This window comes from Bos mutus, chromosome 10 (genome assembly GCF_027580195.1).
Source record: "Bos mutus isolate GX-2022 chromosome 10, NWIPB_WYAK_1.1, whole genome shotgun sequence".
Lineage (NCBI taxonomy): Eukaryota > Metazoa > Chordata > Mammalia > Artiodactyla > Bovidae > Bos > Bos mutus.
In genome coordinates this window covers 37082695-37095102 of record NC_091626.1, presented here as the reverse complement: position 1 = coordinate 37095102, position 12408 = coordinate 37082695, and the positions used below count along the sequence as shown (strand labels likewise).

The 12408-nt window shown below is 40.4% G+C and overlaps 1 protein-coding gene and 1 non-coding gene across 4 annotated transcripts in view; both read left to right on the top strand.

Moving 5' to 3' along the window:
* Nucleotides 1-6029, top strand: part of DAAM1 (dishevelled associated activator of morphogenesis 1) — a 182948-nt gene extending 176919 nt beyond the window's left edge. For 2 of the 3 annotated variants that reach the window (XM_005900855.3, XM_070377764.1), the window contains exons 24-25: nt 1761-1931; nt 3311-6029. In XM_005900855.3, coding sequence (XP_005900917.2) covers nt 1761-1931; nt 3311-3520 — 381 coding nt within the window. In that variant the 3' untranslated portion in view covers nt 3521-6029. Of the gene's footprint in view, nt 1-1760; nt 1932-3310 lie in introns of those variants that run through there. The other variant, XR_011465631.1, reaches the window with a different exon arrangement.
* A 5965-nt stretch (nt 6030-11994) lies between these two features.
* On the top strand, nt 11995-12099 carry LOC138989601 (U6 spliceosomal RNA). Its single transcript, XR_011465860.1, has one exon. It is a non-coding gene; the product is annotated as a U6 spliceosomal RNA (small nuclear RNA).
* The last annotated feature ends 309 nt before the right edge of the window (nt 12100-12408 follow it).

The following is a 12408-nucleotide window of genomic DNA, read 5'->3' as shown; positions in this document are numbered from 1 at the left end:
CAGAAGCAGATTGTGTTAAGATACACTGGCTCCTTTCAGCATGAAACCCCACCTCCAACGTTATTAAATAATAAACATAAGACCAGATATATGTTTGAATGACTGCTGTTACCTGATACCCCTGACTGAAACCAGTGACCTGGTGTTAGCAGCCTCCACTGTGATGGCCCCCACCCCAAACCAGACAGTACAGTACCTATTTCAAGGGCTCAGACATTTTCCTAAGAATCCAGTGAATAGTTAATTTTTTATTTATACACACCCTACTTTTTTAAAAATTTTAGTGTGGGAACTTTAGTCTGGGACGAGTTTTCTTCAGATTTCCAAGACCAAAATATACATGACTTCATCATCACTAGAATTCCTAGATAAAAAGATCATTCAGGATGGCTTGAAGTGCAGGAACTTGAATGCTTTTGAAACGCAATTGTAGGCTATCTATTGCTGTTTTGTTCATACCAGAACTTTTAGAAATTAGCTTGTAAAAATCATGGAGCAAGCTAAAGCACTGTGTGTGGTGTGTGAAGAATGTTGTATTTTTCCCTAAAGAGCTTAGTTTCTAATATAATAGCTCCAAATAAGTAAAAGATCGAGGATGCCTCGGTGAAAAGCGAATATTATTATAAATTTAAAGATATGAAATATATGTATAATTGAAAATTGTTTTACTTAAGAAGAAATGTTGAAAATATTTCCTTTATGTAGGTAGTATTGCCAAAGCATCACAGAAACTTATTAAAGGCAAGCAATGCAAGAAAAATAAAAGCAATTAGACCGTGAAGTATTTATGCAGTCCTCCCCAACCTAAGAGTTTCTAACTATGAAGAAAATGAAAGAGCTGGCAATTTTTTAGTAGTTGATAAGGCATAAGGAGTGAGAATTCATTTGACCTTGAAGCTAGAAACACCATCCTTTGCAGCTTAGGCTTAATAGCATGAGATCCTCACAGAAGGAGGTATAGTTCTTAAAAACCAGTTGACTGGCACCTAACAGTATTTGGATGGCCAAAATAACGCTAAGACACTTGAAAGCATACTATCTTGAATTATGAAGATAACCGCCAAAAGAGCTAAAAATGGAAATGTTAAAGACTGGCTGTGCTGTTTCATTACTGTATATATTTTTTAATTTAATTTTTAAAAATTATCCCTTAATATTTTGCATTTTAGCTGTTTCTAAAAGATTTGCCTTGAAGAGGGCACTAAAACAAAGGTTTTGGAATAAAATTGTATTCTCAGTCCTGAATTTTGGGTTGCCTCAATGATTCCGTAATCGGTGATTGTTTTCTAATTGAGGCCCAGGAAATAGAGTAATACCAGCATTATTTACGATTAGGAAAAGCAGCTGATTTTGATATTAACCATATGGCATCAATAAATATTAAACTACTTCAAAGAAAAGCTAAAGGGGTAAGTTTCCTTACCCCTGCTGAGTTTGCTATTAGTTTTATATCCTGAGCACTCTGTCCTCTGGTATTCTGCTTTCTTGTTTTTTACTACTGTTTAGTTAACAAGAAGTCATAGGATGTAATCATAGATGTTAAGCTGAAATGAGGTGGACAAGAATAAATGGTTTCCCAAGATGCTGGAGTATTAAATTTTTTCCTTTAGAAATGATTAGATATGTTTAGCAGCCAAAGGTAAATCCAGTGAGTTATATTTGACTCAGTTGGAGCTTCAGCCCCTTAAGAGAGATTGATATTTATGTGATCATGGCATTCTCTTGAAACACTGAACTTCTTAAAACCTTCTTTTTCCCAGTTTACTAAAGCAGTGAAACACTTTGGGGAAGAAGCTGGAAAAATACAACCGGATGAGTTCTTTGGCATTTTTGATCAGTTTCTTCAGGCTGTGTCAGAAGCCAAACAAGAGAATGAAAACATGAGAAAGAAGAAGGAGGAGGAGGAGCGCCGAGCTCGCATGGAGGCTCAGGTAAGAGGGCAGGTGACGGGCCAGCCCCACTTCCCGGAAGTTCTCCACTGCATCCGCTTGGTTTTTAGGAAGCACTCCAATGTGCTGGCAAGGAGGAGGGCATCAAAGCCCCCTCTAGAACGCTACTGGGAGTTTAGTCAGTAGAAAGTTTCTCTTCAGCAATGTGGCAGTCTATATGCAAAGCCTAAAAAAATATATTCACATCCTTTGATCTGGAGTTCCACCTCTTAGAAGTCTTTCTAAAGAAATAATTCTACATTTCCACAAAGAACAGCCCTCTTTATAATAAAGCCCTAACCTGGGACAGCCTAAACGTTTACCAACTGGGCACTGGTTCTCAATGATGTTCCGTTCAGTATGGTTCACTCACTCAGTCATGTCTTTGTGACCCCATGGACTGCAGCACACCAGGCCTCCCTGTCCATCACCAACTTACAGAGTTTACTCAAACTCATGTCCATTGAGTCAGTGATGCTATCCAACCATCTCATCCTCTGTTGTCCCCTTCTCCTCCCACCTTCCAGTGAATATTCAGGACTGATTTCCTTTAAGATGGACTGGTTGGATCTCCTTACAGTCCAGTCTCCTTACCGTCAAGAGTCTGATCCAACACCACAGTTCAAAAGCACCAATTCTTCAGCACTCAGCTTTCTTTATAGTCCAACTCTCACATCCATACATGACTACTGGAAAAACCAAAGCTTTGACTAAACAGACCTTTGTTGGCAAAGTAATCTAAATGATGTAATAGCTACATAATGGACTATTTATGCAGTCCTCAAAAGTCATGTCTTTCTCATGTGAGAAAGCTTACAGAATGGTTTCCACATGAAATATTTTTGTGTAAAGTAAGTGTTGATAGTGGTGAGATATACCCCCAGAAGGTTCATAATGGTTATTTCTTGGTAGAATTAAGGATTACTTTTCCCTTTTTATCTGAATATATACATTTTATATAATGTATGCATATTATTTGGATCTTAATAATTGTAACTCTTGCATAGTGGGTTCTAGGCATCCATGGTAGAGAGAGGCTAAATAAGCCTTTGATGTCAAGAATGTGGCCTGATGAGCATTTGCTTTCATCTGTCTATACCATCAAAGAAACCAGTATTTTTAATTAGAATATCATGAGGTTTACCCAGATTCTAAACAGTGAGAGTCTAATTACAAAATGGTGGTCATTTTTTTCATTGCTCCTTGTTTCTACAACGAGCCCCCTCACATCCCAGTCACCCGCTTGTGACAGCCAAGGGATCGGCAGCTATTGACAGACATGGTGTCACTGCACCACTGCCATCCACAGTGTTCGTCTCCACCGAATACAAAATGCAGTATTGTCCTGACACTTCTCTAAGCGGTTGCTTTCCATTTTGCAGCTCAAAGAACAACGTGAAAGGGAACGGAAAATGAGGAAAGCAAAAGAGAACAGTGAAGAAGGCGGAGAGTTTGATGACCTGGTTTCCGCTTTACGCTCAGGAGAAGTGTTTGACAAAGACCTTTCCAAACTGAAACGGAATCGCAAGCGCATCACCAACCAGATGACGGACAGCAGCCGGGAGAGACCGGTCACAAAACTTAACTTCTAATTTCCCTTGAATTCTTTTTTAGAAAGCTCATTAGCAGCCCTTTGAAGTGACTAGAACTTTTCATTACACTGCCTTGCAATCCAAACAGTGGCAATTTCTCCTTTCATCTGTGAGTGAATGTGTGAACGTGTGTGTATGTATGTGTGTGTATATATTAAGAAATGTATATAGAAGTCTGAGTGTTGTCTGGAGACCTATGTTTGGTTAAAAAAGAAAAAACAATCTATGTCTATGTATGTGCTCAGAACCCCTTTGTGTATGCATTCATATTGAGTGTGGCTCATCTTCTTTCCCGAACACCATGACTGTTCAGAAGCACAATACTGTCTCCTGAAAGAGATATGGAGACATTCCCTAGAGTAAAAAGAAAAACAAAAAATAAATAAATATAGCTTGAGAAATATTTTATGGTTTCCAAGCTTGATATACTTTGAAATTATTTTCATTGGTGAAACTGGTGTTGGAAAAATATAGATTTCAAATGGTTTTTGATAGTTGACAAGTACGATGCTGGTGCATTGCATCAGTAATTGACAGGACCAGCTTAGAATTTCTGACGTTGGTGTGGGGATGCAGTCTGTAAATGTTTATGGAGAACATCTTGCACACAATCTGAATTTTGTAGAATGTCAATCAGAGTTCTTTTCTATGTTTAAAACCTGGACATCAGTTTCCCTCCCTAATTTCATTGAGTTACCTGCCAAGCACTCATGATGATTTCTTTACATTGCTTTTGGAAAGAACACTATTTATCTAAATGCAATCCATGCTCTTGTTAAAGAACAAAATTACCATAATGTGCTTGTTTTCCTAACAGTATAGAACTATAAACTTTCAAATTTCCCACCGAAGACCTAAAAGAAAGAATTCTTTGAAAGGATAAAAACAATTTTTTAAAAAATTTATGGGGTGCCTTTTTTTTTTTTTTTTTGGTATTTTCTGTTCTGTAGGACAAGCTGCATCTTCTGTAAATATGTTTCTGAACTGAAGAACACTTAGTGAATGCACAAAATGTCACCACCACCACCAGAGATGCCAAGATCTGTTTATCTCTAAGTATGTTTGAAGTGGTTTGCTGTTTATATGTTGTCATTTTAAATTGTGTGTCAGTAACACTACCTGTAAAATTTCAGTCCAAAAGATAAAGCTCTCAGGGAGAAATGAATAAAAACAATGAACATTAGAAAATAAAATATAGATGCTTACCATTAACCTACCAACTCTTAATATCCTTAAATTATATGATATATACAGAGGACTGTTACTTTTTTTTTTTTTTTTTGCTTTATTTATTTGTAGTAGGGGAGGGGGGCTAAAGTTCTCTATTTTCTTTCCATCAATCCTGTTGTGGTTGGGTTTCCTGTGGAGAGTAGTTTGTCCTATTGCACTAGAACATTATTTACGCACTAAATTGAGTTTCAGTCAATTAACGAATATTTATTGAAACACCTACTATGTGCCAGGCATTGTAGGGCTACAGTGGTAAGCAAGACAGAGCCCCTGCCCCCAGGGAGCTTAAGCTGTAACGGGGACAGTTAAGGGGCAAACAGAATACCAGTGTGTGTGCTGTATAGGAATCGTGCTATTTAAAATAATTTGTATAAACTATAATGCTTAGTGCAGAGGGCAAGGTCTCTGCACTTCGTCAAAGCTGTGAAATCGTGCTCCAAGAGTTGGCAAGAGCCGTGGTTTTACGTTCTTCCCCCTCATTGCAAACTTAGCGACTTTCTACATATTACACAGAAGTAAATGACTAGCAAATAAAACAGTCACAAATAAATCGCAGACGTCACGCTCCCCCGGCTCCTAGGTGTCAAAGTCTGCATGTATACTGTGTCGAAGATGCAGACTGAGACTTCGCTCAAAAAAGCTTGGAGGCGAGGAGAAGTGGGGTACGCTAGTGGGGTTTGTCTATTCCTTAACTAAAGTGCCTCTATGTATATTCTTTTCTATTTAGAGCAGGAGAAATTTGATCTGGCTTGAGTTTGGGACTGCCTTTTGAAAATGGCTTTGTTTTACAGTTTAAGGAATGGGCAAGTGGAGGGAGTCACATAAAGGAGCAAGTTTGTGCAGCATGTTCCTCTCGCCCTTTGTAATCATCCTCGTTTTGATACGGCCATCCTGGCCGGCCTCCTTTGCCATTTCCGTTTTTCGTTTCTTTCCCCGAAAGCTGTGTGCAGGTCATTCCATGTGCCATTGTTGGAAAAAAAGAAAAAAAACACCTACTTTTTAGATTGGTGCTGGTGTAAGTAGCCACTTTTTCTCTCTTGGGTGTGTATTTCAAAAGTTTTTGTTTGTTTTTTTAAATTAATGCCAAAAAGACAAAGCATTATAATTTGTAAACTTAATTATATGTCTTGTATCTTATTAGTTTAGTAGTTGGAACCACTTAGTCTTTAGGTGCAAGACTGTTGTTATAGTACCAAGAAAAAAATGTTGTATGTGTTATGAGACTGTACATTTTTTTTAAATAGCAATATGCAATAAAGAAATGAATTCATTACGTGTATGTATATGCTTTGAGTTTTTAAAACAAACTTCTTTGCAATTTGCACCATTAAATTTAAATATTGCAAGTTGGTTAATTAGGAATAATACAAACTTGTTCATACTGGGCCTTGAAAAGTATAGTTTTCTGCTGTGGCAGCATTCAACACATCCACAGACCACCAGATACTACCTCTTTCTGAAATTAACCTTTTTTGTGCAACTCTGTACGAGTTAAATAGTTTCATAGTGAAAGTGAAGTCGCTTAGTTGTGTCCGACTCTGCAACCCCATGGACTGTAGCCCACCATGCTCCTCTGTCCGTGGGATTTTCCAGGCAAGAGTACTGGAGTGGGTTGCCATTTCCTTCTCCAGAGAATCTTCCCCTCCCAGGGATCGAACCCGGGTCTCCTGCATTGCAGGCAGACACTTTACCGTCTGAACTACTGGTAAAATTATTCAACTGGAGGTATACAAAAGAATCTCTAATCTCTAGAATCAATCTTTTTCATTTTGAAGCATTTCCTTTAAAAAAATTAATTTATCATATTGGTCAATATGGGAAGAGTCACCTGTACAGAAGAAGGAATGTGCATTGTATCCTCTGAAAACTGGCACTCTCTCTTGGCCCCATGTCACTTTGGCTTCCTGGCTGTCCTCTACCCAATGTAAAATCAAGCTGAAAACAAAGGATCCTAGTAGTGGTTGCTTGAGAATCCAAGCACTTCTGATCTTGGGAATGGACTCATGATATTCTTATAATTACTTTTTATTTAGCTCCTGGATACTGCATAATATCCAAACGGTTTTTGTTCTTTTGCACTGGCATTCAGATGGGAGAGATCCTTCTCCATGGTAGGGAAATGTTATATTCCTCCCTACAGTGGAATATACCATTTCCTCTTTACACATTTGAGTGTGGCGCTACATACTGAACCACCTAGCCCCTCAGCTGCCCTGGGGTATTGATAGAAACAGGGGAAAGCCTGAAACTTTGAGATCATTATGCCTACTTGTATGTCCAGTTTTCCTCAGAAAATCATCCCTAGGGAAAATGTGCTTCTGTCAGCGGATGAAGCTATTCAAACCTTCCAGGATTCTGCCCTTTTTCTATAACTTAACATGGATAATCTTTAATAAACTAGTTTGAAAGTGAAGTTGCTCAGTTGTATCCGACTCTTTGCGACCCCCATGGACTGTAGCCTACCAGGCTCCTCCGTCCGTGGGATTCTCCAGGCAAGAGTACTGGAGTGGGGTGCCGTTTCCTTCTCCAGGAGATCTTCCCAACCCAAGGATTGAACCCGGGTCTCCTGCATTGCAGGCAGATGCTTTACCATCTGAGCCACCAGGGAAGACTAGTTTGGATACAATTATTTAATAGATTAAGTTCTGAAAGGGAATTTTCTGTGACTTTTAAAAAAAAAATAGCAACCACCACCTGTTTCCTATTATATGGAAAACCTAAGTTAAGTCCTCCCAAGGTTTAACAGCTACTTGATACCATTTGGTTCCATAAGCACTAACTTCAGGAACCATGGGACTATGTATGGAGAGACTGAAAGGGTTCTTGCATCAGGGTCATTCATGAACCATTATACTGAGTTCAGTGCTCATTTTCTCCATTAGGACGATATATATAGGTTTATGTCTCTATATCCCTGTGCCCTCTGTTACTGGGAACTCTACTGAAGTCTAAAGCCTTTTGAGTTCATAATAAAGAAATGGCTTAACATCTATAAATTCTTTATCTTGGAGAAAGCTTGGAATCCCGGAAGGAAGGAAATGTAAAAGGAGTTTCATGTTTTCCATCAGTTCAGTTCAGTTCAGTTGCTCAGTCGTGCCCGACTCTGTGACCCCATGAATTGCAGCACGCCAGGCCTCCCTGTCCATCACCAACTCCCGGAGTTCACTCAAACTCATGTCCATCGAGTCAGTGATGCCATCCAGCCATCTCATCCTCTGTCGTCCCCTTCTCCTCCTGCCCCCAGTCCCTCCCAGCATCAAGGTCTTTTCCAATGAGTCAACTCTTCGCATGAGGTGGCCAAAGTACTGGAGTTTCAGCTTTAGCACCAGTCCTTCCAGTGAACACCCAGGACTCATTTCCTTTAGAATTGACTGGTTGGATCTCCTTGCAGTCCAAGGGACTCTCAAGAGTCTTCTCCAACACCACAGTTCAAAAGCATCAATTCTTCGGCACTCAGCTTTCTTCACAGTCCAACTCTCACATCCATACGTGACCACTGGAAACACTATAGCCTTGACTAGACAGACCTTTGTTGGCAACGTATGTCTCTGCTTTTGAATATGCTATCTAGGTTGGTCATAACTTTGCTTCCAAGGAGTAAGCGTCTTTTAATTTCATGGCTGCAGTCACCATCTGCGGTGATTTTGGAGCCCAAGAAAATAAAGTCTGCCACTGTTTCCACTGTTTCCCCATCTATTTCCCATGAAGTGATGGGACCAGATGCCATGATCTTCGTTTTCTGAATGTTGAGCTTTAAGCCAACTTTTTCACTCTCCTCTTTCACTTTCATCAAGAGGCTTTTTAGCGCCTCTTCACTTTCTGCCATAAGGGTGGTGTCATCTGTATATCTGAGGTTATTGATATTTCTCCTGGCAATCTTGACTCCAGCTTGTGCTTTTTCCAACCCAGCATTTCTCATGATGTACTCTGCATATAAGTTAAATAAGCATGGTGACAATATACAGCCTTGACATACTCCTTTTCCTATTTGGAACCAGTCTGTTGTTCCATGTCCAGTTCTAACTATTGCTTCCTGACCTGCATATAGGTTTCTCAAGAGGCCGGTCAGATGGTCTGGTATTCCCATCTCTTTCAGAATTTTCCACAGTTTATTGTGATCCACACAGTCAAAGGCTTTGGCATAGTCAATAAAGCAGAAGTAGATGTTTTTCTGGAACTCTCTTGCTTTTTCAATGATCCAAAAAATGTTGGCAATTTGATATCTGGTACCTCTGCCATTTCTAAAACCAGCTTGAACATCTGGAAGTTCATGGTTCACATATTGCTGACCCCTGGCTTGGAGAATTTTGAGCATGACTTTACTAGCATGTGAGATGAGTGCAATTGTGCGGTAGTCTGAGCATTATTTGGCATTGCCTTTCTTTGGCATTGGAATGAAAACTGACCTTTTCCAGTCCTGTGGCCACTGCTGTGTTTTCCAAATTTACTGGCATATTGAGTGTGGCACTTTCACAGCATCATCTTTTAGGATTTGAAATAGTTCAACTGGAATTCCATCACCTCCACTAGCTTTGTTCATAGTGATGCTTCCTAAGGCCCACTTAACTTCGCATTCCAGGATGTCTGGCTCTAGGTGAGTGACCACACCATCGTGATGATCTTGGTTGTGAAGATCTTTTTTGTACAGTGCTGTATATTCTTGCCACCTCCTCTTAATATCTTCTGCTTCTGTTAGGTCCATACCATTTCTGTCCTTTATCGAGCCCATCTTTGCATGAAATGTTCCCTTGGTATCTCTAATTATCACCTCCAAGGTCAGGGGCAGTGGCCGAGAGGAGCTACCCCACACCCAAGGTCAGGGGTAGAGGCCGAGAGGAGCAACCCCACGTCCAAGGAGCAGTGGCTACGTGGGCCTAGGAGGGCCGAGAGGAGCTACTCCACGTTCAAGGTCAGGAGGGGCAGCTGTGAGGAGATACCCCTCGTCCAAGGTAAGGAGCAGTGGCTGTACTTTGCTGGAGCAGCCATGAAGAGATACCCCATGTCCAAGGTAAGAGAAACCCAAGTAAGATGGTAGGTGTTGCAAGAGGGCATCAGAGGGCAGACACAATGAAACCATAATCACAGAAAATAGTCAATCTGATCACACGGACCACAGCCTTGTCTAACTCAATGAAACTAAGCCATGCCATGTGGGGCCACTGAAGACGGGCGGGTCGTGGTGGAGAGGTTTGACAGAATGTGGTCCACTGGAGAAGGGAATAGCAAACCACTTCAGTATTCTTGCCTTGAGAACCCCATGAACAGTATGAAAAGCCAGCTCAGTAGGTGCCCAGTATGCTACTGGAGATCAGTGGAGAAATAACTCCAGAAAGAATGAAGGGATGGAGCCAAAGCAAAAACAATACCCAGTTGTGGATGTGACTGGTGATAGAGGCAAGGTCCGATGCTGTAAAGAGCGACATTGCATAGGAACCTGGAATGTTAGGTCCATGAATCAAGGCAAATTGGAAGTGGTCAAACAGGAGATGGCAAGAGTGAATGGCAACATTCTAGGAATCAGCGAACTAAAATGGACTGGAATGGGTGAATTTAACTCAGATGACCATTATATCTACTACTGTGGGAAGGAATTCCTTAGAAGAAATGGAGTGGCCATCATGGTCAACAAGAGTCCGAAATGCAGTACTTGGATGCAATCTCAAAAATGACAGAATGATCTCTGTTCGTTTCCAAGGCAAACCATTCAATATCACAGAAATCCAAGTCTATGCCCCAACCAGTAACGCTGAAGAAGCTGAAGTTGAATGGTTCTATGAAGACCTACAAGACCTTTTAGAACTAACACCCAAAAAAGATGTCCTTTTAATTATAGCGGACTGGAATGCAAAAGTAGGAAGTCAAGAAACACCTGGGGTAACAGGCAAATTTGGCCTTGGAATACGGAATGAAGCAGGGTAAAGGCTAATAGAGTTTTGCCAAGAGAACACACTGGTCATAGCAAACACCCTCTTCCAACAACACAAGAGAAGACTCTACACATGGACATCACCAGATGGTCAACACCGAAATCAGACTGATTATATTCTTTGCAGCCAAAGATGGAGAAGCTCTATACAGTCAGCAAAAACAAGACCAGGAGCTGACTATGACTCAGATCATGAACTCCTTATTGCCAAATTCAGACTTAAATTGAAGAAAGTAGGGAAAACCACTAGACCATTCAGGTATGACCTAAATCAAATCCCTTATGATTATACAGTGGAAGTGAGAAATAGATTTAAGGGACTAGATCTGATAGATAGAGTGCCTGATGAACATGGACGGAGGTTTGTGACATTGTACAGGAGACAGGGATCAAGACCATCCCCATGGAAAAGAAATGCAAAAAAGCAAAATGGCTGTCTGGGGAGACCTTACAAATAGCTGTGAAAAGAAGAGAAGCAAAAAGCAGAGAAAAGGAAAGATATAAACATCTGAATGCAGAGTTCCAAAGAATAGCAAGAAGAGGTAAGAAAGCCTTCCTCAGTGATCAATGCAAAGAAATAGAGGAAAACAACAGAATGGGAAAGACTAGAGATCTCTTCAAGAAAATTAGAGATACCAAGGGAACATTTCATGCAAAGATGAGCACAATAAAGGACAGAAATGGTATGTTTTCCATAGCAAAGAGCAATTACTTTTTATTCATCTTGTAGGGAAAACATCAGATCTAACCTTTGGCCTCTTCCCTGACATGCTTTTGTCTACTGCAATCAGCTGTGTGTTTCCATGGTATCAAACAAACAGCATGAACACGAGATTGTACAGTAAGGGGTTCTGACAATGGAGATCGTTATTTTAATCAAACCTGGGTATGTCTGTGTTTTTTATGGGGAAAAAAAAATTTCCCGTGCCATTTATATAAAGCATGTGTTCTCTCTGCTTCTCTGCCTGTGGTTTCTTTCATTGGGAAGAAGAATAAAGGTCATAGTTCTGTATTGATCTTACCATCTCCCACTTAATTTACACCCTTTATGGTCATGTGTGGACATTCCTGTGGCAAAGGAAGCTGCAATCCCCCCATCAATGGTGAGCATCTCTTAGCATCCTTACCTCCATCCTCCCATCTCACTTCCAATGTAAAAATACTTTCCTAAGTCAAGTGAGATTGAGGGGCCACCCTGACTCAGGGATAGGACGAATGCCAAGACAGGAGGTGATTGTGGTGCCAAGCAATGACTCAGGAAGACAGGGTAGCAGGGAGAAGGAGGTGTCTACCAGATGCTTAAAGAGAGAAAAGTCCTGCTCCCTTCAGCAGTGCATATACTAAAATAGGAATGATAAAGAGAAGATTATCATGGACCTGTGAAAGGATGATAACAAAAATTCATGAAGCGGTTCATATTTTTGGAATCTAATAAAATGGTATAGATGATCTTATTTGCAAAGCAGAAATACAGACACAGATGTAGAGAACAAACATGGATACCAAGAGGGAAAAGGGGAGGGTGGTGGGATGAGCTGAGAGATTTGAGACTGATACATATACATCAATATGTATAAAAGAGGTAATTAACGAGAACCTGCTGTATAGCACAGGGAACGCTTCTCAGTGCTCTGTGGTGACCGGAATAGAAAAGAAGTCCAAAAGGGAGGGGATTTATGGATATGTATGGCTGACTCATTTTGCTGTAGAGCTGAAACTAACAATATTGTAA